General features: G+C 33.5%; 2 protein-coding genes across 2 annotated transcripts; one reads left to right on the top strand and one right to left on the bottom strand.

Moving 5' to 3' along the window:
- Positions 1-5,669: 5,669 nt before the first annotated feature.
- On the top strand, positions 5,670-6,159 carry LOC6640874 (leucine-rich repeat extensin-like protein 3). Its single transcript, XM_002063801.4, has one exon. The coding sequence runs from the start codon at positions 5,736-5,738 to the stop codon at positions 6,000-6,002; it is 267 nt and encodes an 88-aa protein (XP_002063837.2). The 5' UTR covers positions 5,670-5,735; the 3' UTR covers positions 6,003-6,159.
- A 9,181-nt stretch (positions 6,160-15,340) lies between these two features.
- LOC6640875 lies at positions 15,341-18,581 on the bottom strand. The gene is made up of 7 exons (XM_002063802.4): positions 18,134-18,581; positions 17,915-18,078; positions 17,461-17,853; positions 17,220-17,396; positions 16,866-17,155; positions 15,945-16,090; positions 15,341-15,878 (listed from the first exon to the last, which is right to left on the bottom strand). The coding sequence occupies exons 1-7, from the start codon at positions 18,405-18,407 to the stop codon at positions 15,601-15,603; spliced, it is 1,722 nt and encodes a 573-aa protein (XP_002063838.1). The 5' UTR covers positions 18,408-18,581; the 3' UTR covers positions 15,341-15,600.
- Positions 18,582-19,066: the final 485 nt, after the last annotated feature.

Below are 19,066 nucleotides of genomic sequence, written 5' to 3' on the forward strand. Positions count from 1 at the left end.
GCTAAGCCAGTGTAAGACCGGTTCGATCACCAGAATCGCAATCACAAAAAAACTGTAAAGCGTTTTTTCTTTCTTTTGTAGCTGCCGCTCGGCGATATATAAACATACTATAAAATATATGTAACCAGACCCCAAATGAAATGGGAACCTTTTCTAAAAGATATAAAAAAAAATTAAGTCTGACAGATACATAGAAAGGTTCATTGTCAGGTAAAGCAATATTGCCATTTAATGGCTTATGACTTTTAAAGAATGGAAAATGGAGAAATTCATGATAAGCCAGCCAAGGTTTTAAAAGTCCGGTTCGTCACCAACCAAAGACAATAACTAAAAAAAAGACTTCTTGATAATCTTTAGAAATTAAGTATGTAGACTTGGATGTGGAGCAAGTAATGGTCTTGCCTTCTTTGAAGGAAAATGCTTAAAGGGATAGGCTCTTTTGGCCGGTGCCAATCACGTCTCCCGATGATGGAATCAGATTTTAAAATTCAAAATGCGATTCGGCATAAGAAAAAAAGTGGCACCTTTCTCTCATTTCTCATTAGCAACTACAATATAAAGTGTAACTAAAAAATTATTTTAACTTTATTAAAATTCAGAAGAGCTTGATTTCTGTAATCCGAAAGGCGTTTCCAAAAAATGGTCATTGCGGATTGGATGTGTGGAAAATATTTTATTCGCCAGGCGTTTAAAAGCCGATGTCAGTCACATCTCCAATTTAGAATTCAATATATCATTATTGAAATGTGAAAAATTTAATGTAAATAATAGGGAATAAGTGCATCAATTTTGACCCCAATAAGTAGTCACAATTGGTTGATGTTTGGGAAAATAAGGAAAATTTTTTAAACGAAAAACGTTTTAAACAGCTTGTGGCGCTGTTGGAATGTGGACCAAAGCGAGTTAAAACGTTAAAGTGTTAAGGTGGGGAATAAGAAAAAAGGAAAATTAGTTGATCCTATCCCAACGACTTTGAGAAATAGAATGAGCTTTGCCTCTCCATGAGCCTCTATTTATACCGCTTCTGAGAGGTAAATGTCAGAGCTAACTAGATTCGATTGTCAGAGTGGCATTTTTCGTTTATCGATTATATACTAATCGATAAAAACATGTGAATTATCGATTTATAGATTTTAGACTATGGAGTTGCCAAAATTTTCTACATACATTTTTTTTAATCGCCTATTTAATATTACTCGTCAAATTCTTTAGTCTATAAACCAAAATGTCATGGATTTTTCCAAGCTCATTAACTAAAATTGGAAAAATGAGATTAATTAGTTCTAAAGCCCGATTCCCACACGATCCATCTGCGGGGAACAGTTGGGATTAGCGGTGGATGTGAAATACCGATTCCCACTGGCACAGACAGACTTGTTGTAAATAAATAATTTTTAATTTCTGCAATTGTTGTAATGTAAAAAAAAAACAATATTTTAGAGATTGGGCCTTTTCCGACAAAGAGATGGTGGATAGTGGCCAGTGGGAATCGGGTATTACATTTGGAAAATATCGATAAAAAGGTCTATCGCAACGCCTGAGATGAAAAATATAAACCGACAGTCAAAGCGATTTTCGATAGTCGCCTGTGAAAATCGGCTATTTCTTTAAAATGTAAATAGTTTGGTTCCATTTCATTCACACTTCCATTCCATTCTTTATTGGCAACATTTAATCCAAAGGTTAATCGTATTAAAGTCCTATCATATAATTGAAAAAAGAAACCGTTTAATTACTTTAACTTTTTTAATTATCTTTGGTTTTCTGTGTATATTCTAGTTGAAGGCAATCTGACACTAACAAGCTGCATTTAGACACATTGTCTTATTAAATACGTCTCCCATGACGGATTAATTTTTAATGATGTTGTTAAACAAAAGTTAATGAGGCAAACACCCTTACGTCTAAAAAGGCACCGCCCATTGCTTTGCCACCTCCATCGTCCACCGACCACCGGAAAGAATGAAGCTTCTCCACGTGCTGGGCAAATAAATCATCATTGCCAAAAAGCCAACCAACTACGACAAACATACTACAACATACAATTGCAATTGCCGGGGTCACTTTTACGTCTTATTGTTAGTGTGCTGTGCTGTGGTCTCTTCTCTTTCGAAAATCCTGACAAATGAGCGAAATTTTCTAGCTCAAAGAATATTAACGTGTATTAGCGCAAAAGAGCCGAAAGGCGAATGCATTAAGTCAACTAGCAGTAGCACCGGGGAGCATATATGGTTGGAAATAAACTACAATCCAAATGCTGCAGGAGTAACAGCAGCAACAACATCATCAAATTTGCTGCCTCATTTATAAGGATTACGGAGATGGAGCCAGAGGCATATATGTATGTATGTATAGACGGTGCCAAAACAGTAAAAACTCATAACAAAATTACTTGCAAGAAAATGCAACAAGCAAGAAATGTATCAGCCATTTCCCACCACCAACCAATCCAAGAAGGGTCTTATAGAGGGGAGACTTTCATCTCCCGGGTGGTTGCTTCACTCACTGACTAACTGGCTAACTAACTGGAATGGTGAATGAAGATCTGGAGTGGTGGTTATTGTATTGGGTGGGCTTGTTGTTCATAACGTTTGCCGTCTTCTAAACTGGGGTAACACGAAAGATGCATTAGTTTTAACTTGTACCGCATGATTAGAGGTTTTCTATTCCCCTTCGTACATTTCTCTATTCAAGGCTTTTCGAGGGCTGAATTGCAGTTTCATTGAATCTAAGTAGCTTAAGAGAGTGCTCAATGAAATTCGTGGCAAGTCAACAATTCTTGCCATTCATTAATTTGACACCTCCTTTAATTAATCTAAAATCTTTGTGTTTACTAAGAAACTATCAACATCTGTCTTTAAAAGCTGAAAAATATGGAACCGAGCCTAAGAACCAGAAACCTTTTATTTTGAAATTACAATTTCCAGTGCAACTCTTTCGAATACAGATTGTATAGTTAGAAGGGACTTTAATTATAATATAGAGAAAAAAGACATCGTGATTTTGAGTCTTTTGAGTGTAAAATGCATAGAAGTTCCTATAAATATAAGTTAACTAGCTCAAGTTTTAGTTTTAAAAAATATTAGACGAAAAATTACCTTATTTTCTTATACAATCATATCAAGCGTTTTGTAGACTTTGTTAAAAATTTGGCTATATCATCATCTGGAACATATTATGCTTGTTCCTGTTCTTCTTTTGGAATAGTTTTCCAAACTGAAAAAATTTGGCATTTTGAATTCTTTTGGATTGAAATATAAATATTTTTGGCGTTTTGGCGATTTGAAATCGAGTTAATCCATTTTCTTGACTGTTCAAACAGCAGAGATTTGGACATTTGTTAAATGTTTTGCTTTTTTAACAATTTGTTGGTTTTTAGTTGTTTAATAAATTCTATTAGTGTTTGATCTAATTACTCTATAAATTTAACTTTTCACTGAACTCCTTTAAATTGCTCGTGCAAACAAAATGGTCAGTTGAAAACCAAAGCGAAAAGATTTGTATCCAACCAATTTATTTATAATCAAAAACAAAGAGGCCTTGGCATAATACATAAGACTGATAATGATTAATCGTCACACCCTAAATTTATAAGTATTTAAATTTTAACTCTTCAATCTTTCTAAATGAGGTAAGAAGTTCGGAATAGATTTAACGAATTTTGCATTTTGTAGCTGTCTAACTATTAAACGACTTCAACCTTTATGTGTATGTAGTATATACAAATTTCAATATTTCTTTGCCTTCGTCCATATATAGCAGTCAGATATATATACCAGTCAGAATGCAGTTTTGTTGCGCCCATTCCACTTGCTTCTATGTACATCTGATACATCTTAATTAATGGGATATTCCAATATGTTGTTAGCTGTCTCCACATAAGGAACATCTTTCTGCGGCTAAGCCATTAAAGACATTAGGCCAGGATGTTAGCAAGCCTTGAATATCATAATCAACATAATTAAATTCATGGGCGTAGTAGAGACAAAAGGATTAACTTAAAATAAAAAGGCTAAAGTGTCAACTAAAAAAAAAAAGCTTTAAATTTTAAACAATTTATTCATGGTGGAAAAAAAGATTTCAATCTTTGAATAAGAATAAGATTTAATTATTTGAAGTCATCTTCGAATTCAGGAGAAAAAAATATCATCTCGTATAAATTTCATTAAGTAATAGAAACATTTTATCATTAGATGATATAAAAGAATAGAAAAAGAAATCATAATGACTTCATTTGTTATATGCAAATACAAAAATTGATTGAGTCAAATGAATATATCAGTTAAGCAGTCTCAAGTTTTATCTTTAGAGTTAGTTTTAAGAAGAATTGGTAAATGAAAAATGTGATGGATATTTTGTTTAATGTTTTAACAATGGAATTGCTGTTCAAATATTAAATATTCAAGTATAGCTCCTTGCCAAATAGTTTACTCACAATCCAAAGGGAAGAAGTCAGAAAAGAAGTTAAGTCAAGACTGTTCAATAACCTCTTGGTGTATATAATTTGTCCTGAAACAGATCACATTACTGACTGAAACACAATTGGGTTGGATTGACTACGCCCTTGATTAAAGTCAAGAATTTTCGCTTAAGTTCTACGATAGCTGAGATACATTTTATTTGGTTTTAAGATTCTTTCTTTGCATTTGCTTTGAGTTTTTTTTTCCCCTTTTTTGCTGTGTTGTCTTTGCCGGTTATTGTTGCTGCTGTTAATGTTGTTGCTGTTGCGGTAAGGCAGCCATAGAGCCAGAACGAGTACCAGAACCAAAAAGGGAGAACATCACCAACAGCTTGGCTAACAACGGAAACGGCAACGACAACGACAACGAGCGTCAACAACTGTGTGCTATATGCCTTTTTAACTTGATTTAATGAGTGCAGGGAAAAACATCAACAAGAAAAATGAAATAACTGTCATTGAAGACATGAAAAAGGGAGCTCCAATGGAAAAAGGGGGGATGGGACAGCCCCATCCCTTCAAGGAGAATGAAGACAGGGAGCTGGCTTGACGTTGTCTGATGGAGTGCGAGGCTGTGCTACTTAACTGGGACACGAAGGGCCCCCCTCTTTTCTGTTTCGGGTGTGCCAGGGCGCAATTATGCAGCAAATTAACGCTTTATATTTATTAAAAAGGAAAAATAAGGGAAATGGGTGTGGCCAACTGAGGGATGAATGTCTGAAGACCATCAAAAAAAGAAAAAAACATAACAGAACATGAAATTTTACAAAAGCAAGAACAATTTTTGTTTGACAGTTGTCAGAAATATGGACTAAAACAGGAGTTTCCACCATGCCTGGGCAAAAGCCCATCCATCACTAAAACGAAACCTGATGAAGTAGGAAATTAGAATCTATTGTTATTGATATTTATTTATTTCTCTTTCTCTCCAAGTATGCAAATTTCCACCAAAAGATAACTGAATTTGATAAAGACTCTCTGCAACATTCTTGTTAATATTTGAACCACTGTGCTTTGCTTTTTTCATATTTGAAACATTTACACAAAATTTTCGTAATCAGTGCAGCTCATTGATCAAATTCCCCTGGCCTTAGATAAAATAAAAAAAAACCAAAAAACTTGCCTAACATAGTTAAATTTTATGTATGTCTCACTGGCAAATCGCCTCAAAACACCATTCATTCGATATTGTTCAAGCAAAACGCAACGCGTTTCCTCGCAATCATAAAATTTAGTTAGTGAGTTAGTTAGACTCTTAGTCAGAGGAAAAGGAGTCATGTACAATCCCGGCTACCAAGTGGACGTCATTGATCCCTACTATCCGCCACCTGTGGAGGTTATCGATTTCATGCCACCACCGCCGCCACCCACCGTTGAGGTAATAATGCCGCCACCAGCCTATGGTCAACCAACTGTGGTGATTGAGCAACCCTATGGCCAGCCCCCACCCCCATCAGGACCGTCTCAGGGTGAGATGGAATGCTGTCTCATGTTGGGCGCTTGTTGCGTCATGGAAGAGTGCGGCCTGTGTGTCATCTCGTGAAGTGCCTAAAAGGAGTTAACAGTGGTTAATAAATGTGCAAATAGTTAGGCAAAATCAGTTTATTTACAAATAAATAGTCTAGGCTGTACGACAACTACAACAATATAATTACTCAAACTAATGAAATTCAATAAATAATACAAAAACACAAACGAAAATGTGATTCTTTTTTGTGAAAAGTGGAAGTTCTGTTTATAGTGAAAAACTTCAATAGTTGCTAATCTAAGAAATATATCTAAAGGTCCAAATCTCTTGTTTTTAGTAAACAATCTGCAAAAACCTAAAAAAAGAACAACACTTTTGATTATAATTAACATTTTTTTTAAATATTAAAATGCACGTCTGCAGTGTAAAATCTTCAGAAATATATTTAAGTTATTTAGACTAAAGAAGTATTAAAAGAAAATTTTATTGTTTTTTCTTCAGATTTAGTGCCAGAAGTCTAACTTGTAAATCTTTCATCAAATAATAAAAAGTCAGCTAAGCAGCTGTAATTAAGTAAAATTTGATATATTTTATTACTCTCCTATCGGACAAAATTTATCGACTTAATTGACTTTTAAATCGCTAACTTTTTAGCCAGTGTACTCACTTAAAAACATTTCAATTCAATTTTCTGGTCTACATATATGTACATTCGGATATGAACCAGTTTTAAGCTTAAAAACTAATCCGGAAAACAGGCCGACAGGCCTGATTCATTTCCTATTTTTTTTTTGTATGTTTGTAGCGACCTTCATTTTGGTTTGTTTGTATTTTAATATAGAAATACAAAAACAATGCGTTTAGCTTAAAAAAAATCGTAGAAATACAACAAAATTTGATTACTCTCCTGAGATTTCATTAGGCAAACTAGAAATCAAAAGATAAAACATTAAACAACTAAAACAATGTACAATATTTAAGATAAACTCAAATTTTTTTTTATGTCGGTGTAATTTGACGTTGAATTGTCTAACAACTCCGTTTTTTAGCAAATCTTTGTTAATATAGAAGCAATCGATTGTTTCAATCTTATTTTAAAGGGATATATTATGTGTAAATAGATCCATAATGTGTAAATGGATCTCTACATTTTGTTATGCCTCCCGAATTTTAATATTTTGATCTACTGTTATTATTTAGTATAGTTCGAATATTAACCAAACTATTCTATCTATATCCACACAGCCTGGACACTAGCTTGGAAGTCCAACAGGATCCTCGTTGTTCAGTATTACTTTATGTTGATGAGTTTGATTAATCTATTGTTTATTGTTTATGAGTCAGACTATGAGATGTCCAAGTTTCCATATTTAGCTTTGGGTATTCCCTTCCAAGATCGCTCAATGGAATCGAGTAACAGCATGTAAAGTGCTTTTGAAAAGTCTTTCATAAAATATTTCTGGATTACTGAAAGCCTATCAGTTATCCAATAGATCAACATTTGTTTGCGATTAGTACATTATTTTGTAGTCTTCTTCTGTTATGTACAATATTTGTTATGAATTGCCATTTTAATTGGAATAATAATCAATTAAAACAAATGTTTTTTTTTATTATTTACTTTCCATTTTGCTAGTTGGTTATCTAGGTCGATTTCATTTTTATATCTTCAAGCCAGCCCGAAATCGACAAAAAATTCTGAAAATCCAATCGGGTTTTAACCAAATCCAATAAAGGATATTTCAAAAAAAAGGTTTACAAAAGTAGGGAGCAAAAACTCGTCGTTTTCCTTCTATTCCAAACTAATAACTTGTATAAGTTATGGTTTTGTGTAGGCAAAATATTTCAAAAATTCAATCAAAGAAAATAGTATACAGAAATATTTCAATTAAATATTCAGTTATTTAAATGATTTTACTGTTTCTTGTATTACGTTTCGATACCACAGCTGTGTTAATTGCGGTTACATTGGGCGTATGAGTAATTTGGTTTCAGTAGGAGGGGGCTTTAGATAAAGAACTTTGTAGAGAAATAAACAAAAACTTAAAATGATGAGTAAGTGCGGTACTTCACTATCCGCCACCCAAAGTCTGCCCTCCCCTAGCCCCATCTCTATCTTTAATTTCCTCTCCCTTCCTTTTTGTCGTTTGGTATTTACACCCTTCTCAAAAATGTTCGGCCAACAAATTTTCTTAAAGCCAAAAGTCATAAAATGTTTTATCAAATGAGAGCAGCCGGCTTTTGGCATACACAAAAGTTGGTCACAATGTTTTTTCTTTCTTGTTTTTTGCTTTTGACACATTTTCCGGTTTTATTGGCAAATTGAGAAACATATAAATAATAACTTGGGTTGCGAACTAACTTGAAAATTATGTGTGGTGTGTTGTGTGGCAGAAAAGGGTTCCTCAGTTGCCACATTTTCAGTCATAAAACTACCACTAGGAAAAAAGAGAAGAGAAATTTTTGTGGCATGTTATTAAATTTGGCTTTTTTTTATTTTATTTTATTAGATGGCCTGGCATTGAGATTTATGTAAGACAATATGTTCTCGCCGCAAAATAAGTGCCACCAAAAGTCAAGAAAGGGCGAAAGAAACGCAGTCAGAGAGAGAGCGAAGAGCGAAAGTCGAGCACAAAGTATTATTTATAAGAAATCGTAAAATTTTATTGTACAGAAAACTGTGTGAGTTGTTGAACGACCCAAGCCACAGAAAGTTAATTTAACGTAAGGCATTAAAGGATTTGCTAGCCATTGTTTGAAGTTTTTCCCTCCAACCCATTTTGTTTTTTGGGGATGGGAAGGTGAATAGGGTGAGTGGTGGGATAGTTGGTTGGTTGTTTGGTTGGAGGCGTCTTCTCTACATAATGGTGCAGCAACAACAGCAATCACCACAGCCGCAGCAACATGGACAACAGGGGCAGCAGCAACAACCTTTCTCCTTGGGCGGTGGCGGCGCCGGTGGTGCCGCCTGTACGATAACAGTTGTTGGCTGCTGAGACACGGGAGCTACTTGCACGACCTCCACAACACGTGTACGATGATCCATCTTTTCGTTTGTTTGCCGGATATCCAACTTGTTGCACCGTTCACGTTTCGTTTCACACTACTCCCGTATGGTTATAATATTTTTTATATGCACGGGTATTTGCCAATCTGCGGACAAGCTCGCCGCTCGCCTTATCAATAGTTAGATAAAAGTATCTACATACATATGTATGTAGGGTCTCTCTCTTATCTTGGCTCAAGAAGTACCCAATTCAGTGTAATTCTGGTTTGTCACATGGCCAAAAACATTTATAAATACTTTATAATAGATAATATCAATCAAAAAATGTTTGCTATTAAAGATTTAAGTTTCTCAATAGAAATGTATTAGGGGGAATTCTAGGAAACTGTTTACAAAAGAAACCGACGCTGACACTTGAATTATTAACTTAACAAATTATTTAATTGTAAAAATCTACAAAATCTTTATAGAAAAAGATGTAGACAGATGGTTTTTAGAATTATATTTTACTATATGAGTTGTAATATGGATAAAAAACTTTATAATCCATAACAGAACCAATGGAGTCAGACAGGATGAATAATGATAATGATTTTAACTTATGTATATATAGAAGAGTAAAGTTACATACCAGAATTACGATAAAAGTCAATGATAAAAAGAAATTATATCTAGACTATTACTGAAAAATGAATAATAATAATAAGAATATATAAATAATGATATCAAGTGCAGCAAAAGCTTTCTTTCTTTTGGCTTTTTAACAGGGTATACAAATCGTTATCAGGCTTATCTGTGACTCTTTAGATACTGTTGATTATCTTTTATATAGTATCTGTGTTGTACACTTTGTTTTGTTTGTTATGCATATTGTCTACACGATAATGACTTGGAGTTCCTTTCATTCAAAAAAAGAAAAAAAGGGTGGAACTATTATATCTACATTATATTTTAATGCTATAAAGTTGTAGAAATGTTTATATATGTATTTTTCTTTGTCATATTTGTTGTCTGTTTAGGTCACTTAACAAAACTTCTTGTACGATTTATAACATTTTTTTATACTTTTTTTGAGATAGTTTTAAAGATTTGTTTATTTGTTGTTGAAAAAATTTATTAACGATCAGTGAAACTAAAAGTTGTAATTTTGTGACATGATTAGCGTAATCTGTTAACAATTGTTGCCTTAATGTATATAATTTTCGATGAATTTGCAAGAAATTAAATTTTAGTTTGTGCCTTAAAATATGTTTTATCAGAATTACTTGACTATATTATATATAGACCTCCCAATTCGTTTGGATTATGGTTAAAAAGATTTGCGAGCTCCATAAATTTAGTTTGCATTATAAAAATGTAAATTATAAATGTAATTAAAAAACTAATAGTTCTGGCTTATTTCATCAAAATGAAATAACCAAATCTGATTTTCTGGTTCCTCTTATATTAGAAGAATATCACCTTAGAGACTTATATATGCCTGATGTAAGAGTCTTTTGCCTAATCAAACTCATATAGAAAGCAAGTTTAGTTTATTTTATAAATAGTGATACAATTATAAATCATAAACTCTCTAATCGTGCCATACATAATAAGTGCTAAGAACCTTTTACAATTTTATTATGAGGTTTGTTTTTTTAGTAAATGCTATTCAAGTGGGTTTAAGCGCCATGTAAAGAACTAAATAAATAAATCAATTCAATGCCATGACTCACACGTTGAATCAACGATAAGTTGAATGCCATTCGAATGTAGTTCAATATCAAATAGAGCAGCTAATGCAATAGCTATCTAATCTAATCTTAAAATTGAGCCATTCAAAACTATTTTGACGACGCACTTTGCATTCGAAGCTATCGTAATGAGAGAAACTCAATTAAAAATTTTATCCAACCAGCAAATTGGAATGAGCTCAAGGAAGTTAGAAAGGAAGGAAGGAAGGAAATGAAGGAAAATGGGCGTTACCTTTCTGAAATTAATAAAAATATACATTTTTGAGCGCCCTTCATGAAATGGTGATGATAATTAGTGTACGTGATTCTATTTACTTTGGTTTTGGCCTCTGAACCCCTGTAAACCTCGATGCGAAACCACCAAAGTGTTCCCTCTCTCAAAACCCATTCCGGAAAGGGGTCCTTTAAGCCATCATTGTGAGTGAGTGAGTGTGTGTGTGTGTGTGTGTGTGTGTGTGTGTAATATGATATGCGCGTAAAAAATATAGTACGTGGATGCGTGACAATGGCAACAACGTGCTAGAAGGGAGATGGCAGATGAAACCCGGGAGTTGTGGAGTGGTACTTAGATGGAGTTGGGTTCTGTCGGGTGTCAAAAATGAAACTACGCCTGCTCAGAATTTTAAAATAAGCAAATGAGGTTGCTTTTGATGAAAGGCAAGCGCAACTATAGACAACACCAGCAACAACGTCAACAACAACACGAAACAGAGAGAACCCCATAAATATTTATAAACTTTTGGCCTGTCATATAAATATAGGGTCATTAGTCGGCTTGCACACCTTTCGCCAAAGGTTCACCGCTCTTCGAGACCAAAGACAATAAAATCCAACTAGGCGACTATTTAAACTTATATACACTATAACCACGGTCTAAGACAAAATTTTAAGGGGATATTAGTTTGAAGTCCATTTATGTTTTAGCCTCACTTACCACTTTTTCATTCATTTGTTTCAAATATTTTAATGGGAAATGGAATAAAATAATAGATAAAGTAAAAGTTAATTTTGGTTGGCTCTGCAGAGTCTAAGTAAATCCGATTTATATTGAGTGTAACTTTGGATCTACATATATGTTCATATATTCGTTCTCTTTGAAATTTGGGGTCATAACTTTCTACATTAAAAACTATCACATTAGTAAATTTAATAGGGATACTTTCACTCCTTATTATATTTTTCGTAATTGTTATTGTGGTTCGATTTCATACTTTATAAATAGCATAAATTAAAAGTGTTATATACTTTATGGGGTCGGAAAAGTATTCTTCTGTGCAAGGGTATGAAAAGTGATTCTGGCCCACAGTGCAAGGGTATAAGTTTAAAAAATGTCGCTTTATTATCAAAGTAATATTAAGTTCCGATTTTTGTAATAAGATTAAATCACTAGAGTTTTCTTTTGCTTTAAATTTCTGCAGATTGCCTATTGTATAAGTCATTCACGTATTAAAAAAGAACTCCCAAAGATATGCTATAGATCTCTCATTTTAAATATATCTTGCGAAATTCCCCAATAATAATCATGATTTCATTTAGGATTAGCTAAACAAATTTAGAATAAGTATTACTCTGTTTTATAAACCAATGACAACGACTAGTAAAAGGTTAATTTCTCTAAATTTCCATACATGACTCGTGCCTATATCTGCAACAATATGGATTATCGATTTGAAAGATCAAACCAGGATGCCAGGATGTCCAGGATGCAGGACAATTTTTCATATACTCTTTTTACAACTAGTTGTATCATTTGTGTTTATAGAGTATTGTGGCATAGTGAAGGATATTGTTGGGGGACTATATTGTTGCTTTATTTATTATTTTCAGCCCAAGACCTTGGTCCACACCCATATATAGTATATATACATATAAAAATGATAAAGCAAAATGGCGAAAAGTGGCAGTAAAAAATAAAATGCGCTGCCGCAAAAGTGCCATTTGTGGCATAAACACATGCGCGCCAAAAAGTTTGATAACACACATACACACAAAGACAAAAGACGATGGGGGCGACCGGAACACACCAGGTGGGAAGTGTTAGGTGAGGACAGGCCCGCAAAACTTTCTTAGCTCTATGGCGAGGTGGTAAGGCAGCAGGCAGCAGAAGGCGGTAAAGCGGCAAAAGGTGGAAATGTCGCAAGAATGAACTTCGCCGTTGTCGTCACCGCAGTGTGCCAATTTTGTATTATGCAGTGTGCCACTAAATGCTGCCACTAAATGTGTGCCAAGTATTATTGCAGCCCAACACACACACATACACATACACATTTATATAAAAACACACAGGTGCCTATCTATGCGTGTGTGTGTGTCTACCTTTCCACTCTCCTATCTCGCCCACACATTGTCGCTTTGTCTTTGTCTTTCTCCCTTAGTGTGTGTGTGTCTGAGTATTTTGGCAAAATTGCCCAAGGTGCTGCTCCTTAAGGCGACTGCTCCTCGCCTCGCATAAAATTAGCACAATAAAAACACATAAATGCGACCCAAAAACATGAAAATCCACTTGTTATAATTTAATCGAGTTGATAGAATTTTTACGACACATTTTAGCAGGTAAATTTATATATATATGTATATACGTATAAGTATCAGTGTGTTTGTCTCTGCCTCTGTATTTGTAATTCTGTGTGAATAGAAGCAATTTTTAAAAACAAAGGTTTTAATCACACCGACTTCATTTTAATAGCTGGCCATTGTAGATTTCACTATTTACTATTTTACTATTCAAATTTTAGTACAGAGAAGTAAATCAGTTGGCGGAGCACTTAAGAGTTTTATCTTTAAATTTTGAGGTAAAGTGACAAAATTAACATACGGGTGAGGTCCTTTCACTTAGGTTAGTGGGATAGGCAAAAGGATTTAGTAATTAACCTCTAGAAGGTCAAGGAAGGACTTACTCTAAAAGTATTTTGATACGAGAGTACTGATGAATGTATCTACTTAAGTTACGAGGACTTTTATCATATGTGAAGTACATTCAAAACATAATACAAAATTTAATACATATTTGCACCATTTATAATTACCATTTACAACCGATTTCAAATTACCTCAAAGACTCTGCCTTTTCTTTCATTTCCTTTTCTGATATATTTTATTCTCCTATGCAAAAATATGGATTTGGGTATTGTTGGCTTCGCTAATCTTATTTCTCTTCATTCAGTTGCAATTCTCAACTAGTTACTGGCTTTCTGATGATATAGCTTGGTGGTTCTTGAAATAGCTTTGAAATAATTATATTTTTATAGATTGGCTTAAATTCAAACTTATCCTAGAATAGCGCAAAATCAGCGCGTTAATCAAATGTCGTAAAAAGTTCAATTTAAAATAGGAAATCTCTTCAAACATTTGTGAAGACCAACATTTTAAATTAAACCTGTACAAGTACTTACCTAAAGTCTAATTGAAGCAACAAATGTCGTCATTGTTTTTTGCCTAAAAGTTCGATAAACGACGATCTAAGTGATTTACTGATCGGCTTATTAAGCAAATATATTCTGTCAAATATCTCGGCCCTCCTGGTGATGCAAATGCGATTAAAGATTGACACTTTAAATTTTTTGAATTAAAGAAACCATCTAAGTTTTTTTTTTACAATGAACAGCATTAATGTTATTGAACACTCCTAATGGTATCGAAACCATCCAAGGGGTTATAAATGCTAAAGGTTATTAAAGTTTACCGCCGTTAGCTATTTTTGAACACTTTTCATTAATAGAAATCGTAATTTGAAATTTAAAAAAAAAGAACGTTTTCAATAATTATTCCTCGACTGCTCATAAATCAGCTGAACTCTATTGAGATGAAACCATAACTATAAATTCAAAAGTTCATAAAGGGATCATTTCGAGAGCATTCAATTGGTAGTTTATTGAAAGGTTCTAAATGTTAACTTTCTGCACTTATATGTATTTTGGGTAAACGGAAATCGTTTTTGGTCCATTCACGTATCAAAAAACAAATCCAATACACTAAAAAAATATAAAGCCTACTCAAAATTTCACTTCAAATTAGTTTTTTTAATTGAAGACAATAAGTGAATAATTTGCCCCCTTTGTCATTATTATAAAACAACTGCAAATGTGACTGGTTTCCAATTTGGTTATCCACAAAATTCATATACTTCACCAATTTTATTGGCTATTGTATTGTTTTTTAATTCATTTAAATTAATCATTTCAGTTAATTTCTGTGCTCATTAATCGTCATTCATAAAAATCAACTTCCTCAAAAACATTGTTTTGCAATTAAAACATTGTCAATGATGTACATTTTAGTTAATAGAATGGGCATAATGTGACATTGAGTTAAAGCATAAATGTGATACACAATACCTACAATACATAAACTCACATTAAACTAAATTCAAGATTTAATCTCATTAATTTGAAAAAGGTTGGCTCCAAAAACCTGATTGGTACGTGCTGTTAATGACGTCCAAAAACTTTGTTTATTCCTGATTTCAGATTATTTTTATCACTATATACGACCCTGATCAAATATTCGGGGAATCTGACGAAAAAATGTTCACACATTATTGAAATAAACTATTTTAAAGTAAAGACAAACATTTTTGTTGGAAGATGCGTTTCAGCAAAAATAGTATGTAGTTTTTCAATTATTTAGAATTAGATATTTTCGATATTGTAGAAGTAAACTTGATAAACGAACTATTAAACATTACAAAGCAGAAAATTTTTATTTCACATATAATAGCTCGAAATGAACCGAAAAGTTGAGACACACTGAGATGATATTTTATGTTGTAACGATGTACAAAACCTTGACCAATAAGCTTTTCTCACTTCTCTTATTAAAATATATATTTTTCGTGGCTAACACATTTTACTCTCAAAATGAAGTACTAAGAGTATCTAATAGACTGTCGGTCTGTCGCTAAAGGTAGAAATCTAATAATAATATGTTTTCTCCTTTAGTAATTGCCACTGACACGGTGTTCAGAACTGAAGGTCGATTGCTTGCTATCGCGGCGACTGTGTACACTTCCTTTCACAAGCACTGTTTCCTCATTGCAGAACATGCAGGTCTCTATGAACGTCACAAGTTCCGGTGACTTGAGATCACGGGCAACAGGCAGTGCCTCCTCCAGGGCTTCTCTAGTTCGCTCTAGTTTATGCAGTGCGGCATTCGTTTTGATTATTTGTACCAAATTTAAAAATTTCCAAATATTACTATTGCAACTACGACTCTCTGCATAAATAAGAAAATATAAAGTTTAGTTAAGTTTTTCAGTTATCAATGCTGCTGATTGCCAACCTTTAATGCCTTGACGAGCACTGAAAGCGCATTCATCGTGATGATCTTGTTGCAAATGGGTCTGAGCTAGTAAATAATGTAAATAACATTTCTCAATCGCATACTTGGCAAACATCATACGTTTTTCGAGTCGTGCAATTAGTTTTCTATAAAGATATAAAACATATTACAGGAAACTGATTAGTCATTTATATTTTAATATATCTAATACTGGAGAAGTTAATTAATTTGACGACTTATTGCCATATTCAATAAATGAAAAGCTTTTTAGCCAGTCATGACTAAAATTTACAGCTTTCTGACTTTAGTACTTGCAAAACTTACGAGTAAATTTAGTCATTAATTTTAAAACATTTAAAAAGATTGAAGAAAATTCTTATAATATATGCTTTGCCGCCTCGAGGTCATTCACTTGGAGAATAAATTTAAAAAACAGATTTTTGTTTGTATTTCTCGCATATTTGTTATTTGAGAAAATGTAATGAGAATTTGAAAATCAGTTCGTTGTTTTCGACAAAATTTACCTCTTAAGTTTGATTGCAGAATATGTTTTTTAATTCCCTTTCAGCAGGAAAAACACAAAAATTCGAAATTTATATGCAATTTTTTGAACTTATCTGATACAAACGGAAAGTCATAGCAGTCCGAACTAATTTGAAGCAGGATGGAGCATTAACCGATAATAAATATATTTGATCCACAGATTATAGCCGCCATACTTATATAAATCATATCACACTAATTTAAAATTAAAATACTTAAAATCAAGAAATAAGTACGAAAAGCAAGCAATAAGAGATCAAAAGGAGGCAAGCTTTTACTCGAAGGAGACTACTTTGTAATTATTGTATGATGAAAACATGGGAATATGTAATGTTTATAATTAAATGCAATGCTTAATCAAAGGGACTTTAAATTTACCTGGCATTGGTGGTTGTCGGATCCTGCAAATCGGGCTCTTGATGTGTGGAGCGATCACCAAAAACAAATGAAACAAAATCTTTTAGTTTATCCGTTGGCATATGAAGCAGTTTCAATAAAGTTGACGGATCAGCAGGATTGAAATTTTTGGGCGACACAAATTGTTCAATTAAGGCCAGTGCCAAAGTATTGTAAACTTCATTAATAAATTCAAATTTCCAGCACATTACACGATGGGTCTTAATCATAACATAGTCGCCCATTAAAGTCTCGACGTACTTAGTTAATTGCTATGAAAATAATAATTTAACATGACTGTCTTGTAATATATATAGGTATGTAAGCAAAACGTACCGTAACCTTTCTGTCTTTACGCAATTGGCGTATAGTCCTTAGGGCTACATTCATATTACGACGAGTTTGATATTGTACACGAAACAAATATGCTTCTCGATTGCTTTCCAAGAGCTTCTTGTTGCGATATTTAACATAGTTGACATAATACAATGGGCTACGAGATTGTAACATTTTCTGCAATTAGAAAGGGAGATTTAAGAAGTTTTTGTTTGTCTTAAGTAAGTTCTACCAAACTGACCATAAACTTTCGCACTATGTCATATTGTTTCGAAGACAAAGTGGCTAGAAACCCAAATGAGTTCTTGCATTGTGGCATAAATAAACTTGGATTTTTGCGTAAATCTTTCATGAATAATACATCAATCCACGAATCATTAATATAGGCCTGATGGAAGACATTGAAGGCACGTCTACGACGAGCAATTTCCAGTGGGGATAGAAGAAGTTCCTTAATATCTGGTATACTAACAACATCGCATTTTTGTTGCTCTCTAAGTATTTTCCACATGGGACGATTATCCATAATCTCTTTGGCCTTACGTATCTCATTGACACGATCCACAATTTTGCTATGTTTCGAAAAGAAGTTGGTTAAGGCATCGCCAGTGACGTCATTGATTACCTCATCAACCTGATATCAAAGAAACAAATTACTATGGATAGTCATTAACCTTTTAAATACAGAGACTTACCACAATCAAACGTTGCTCAAAACTTTTAGTCTTATTACCCTTAAATTGGCGTATATTATCATGCATATAGACTTTGCTCTTCTCGAATTGATTCAACTCGTAAAGAACATCGCATATTTCCAAATTAATGGAGGCATCTTGACCACGCACCTTCTGGGCGATGCCTGAATAACATTTCGAGCTATAGAAATTATATAAAACTCTTGGGCGACTACTTACTAGCTGCTTCCATGCAATCCTGCAAGGCTCCTTCAATCTGAGCTGCCTTTCTCTTACTCTGGCAGCGTCTATATAAAGTCATATGATCCTTGGGATCTAAATTCAATGCCTTATCATAATAATGCATGGCGAAATTCTCTCTGCGACGACGTGAATAGTATGTGCCCCAATCGCGGAATATATCATGTTGCACCTCTGGTGGCCAATCAATCTTATGCCATATCGGCACTGGCTCCCCAATTCCAACTTGCGGTGTGTCAATAATCGATGCCATTATTCTTCAATGTAAAATCAGTTCGACTTCTTGTATATATTATGTGAATATAGAGTGTAGTATATATATTGGAAATTTTACAATTTTTGTTTTACCGTGTCAGTTTGCTTTATACGAATATAATAAACGTTTCAAATTTTGAAAAGTGAATGAAAAAAGTCTATAAAGAACCTATGACACTTGACTCAAAGTAACTTAAGATTGGCGATTAATTAAGCGGGGGGTATGGTAACGCTGTAAGGCCAGACCTACTCCCGAAGCAGCTGATCGACGAGGTGGCAAGGAAAGCAGACAAGACGAAGTGGCAAGGCAGAGTTGTAAACGAGGAGTCTAGGGAAAGCGATGAAACGATGCTAGAACATTCCATTTTAATCAATGCATAATTTGTCAAAAACCCATTGTGCGCATATTCTTCCAATAATAATTAACTTAATAAATAAATAATATACTTAATATAATATAACAGCATTTATATATATATTTTTCTTATAACATACCTTAATTTTTTATTAACGTAATATCATTAGATAAAAAAGAAAACCACAGGAAAAGAAGAATATTAAGAACATAGCGGACTTTGTCATTAATGATAACTAAAATTTTATTAGCCAGCGTTTCGTAGGCAGTTCTTTATAAAGATAAGTAAAATAATCTTTCAA

Source organism: Drosophila willistoni (assembly GCF_018902025.1).
Source record: "Drosophila willistoni isolate 14030-0811.24 chromosome 2L unlocalized genomic scaffold, UCI_dwil_1.1 Seg168, whole genome shotgun sequence".
Lineage (NCBI taxonomy): Eukaryota > Metazoa > Arthropoda > Insecta > Diptera > Drosophilidae > Drosophila > Drosophila willistoni.

Bases quoted from the DNA above. Each gene is read 5' to 3' on its own strand.
- LOC6640874 (XM_002063801.4), top strand. From the start codon at position 5,736: ATGTACAATCCCGGCTACCAAGTGGACGTCATTGATCCCTACTATCCG.
- LOC6640875 (XM_002063802.4), bottom strand. From the start codon at position 18,407: ATGGCATCGATTATTGACACACCGCAAGTTGGAATTGGGGAGCCAGTG. The intron at 17,397-17,460 runs GTCAGTTTGGTA...TTCTAATTGCAG, and splicing joins ACATAGTGCGAAAGTTTATG to AAAATGTTACAATCTCGTAG. The intron at 16,091-16,865 runs GTAAATTTAAAG...ATATCTTTATAG, and splicing joins CCGACAACCACCAATGCCAG to AAAACTAATTGCACGACTCG.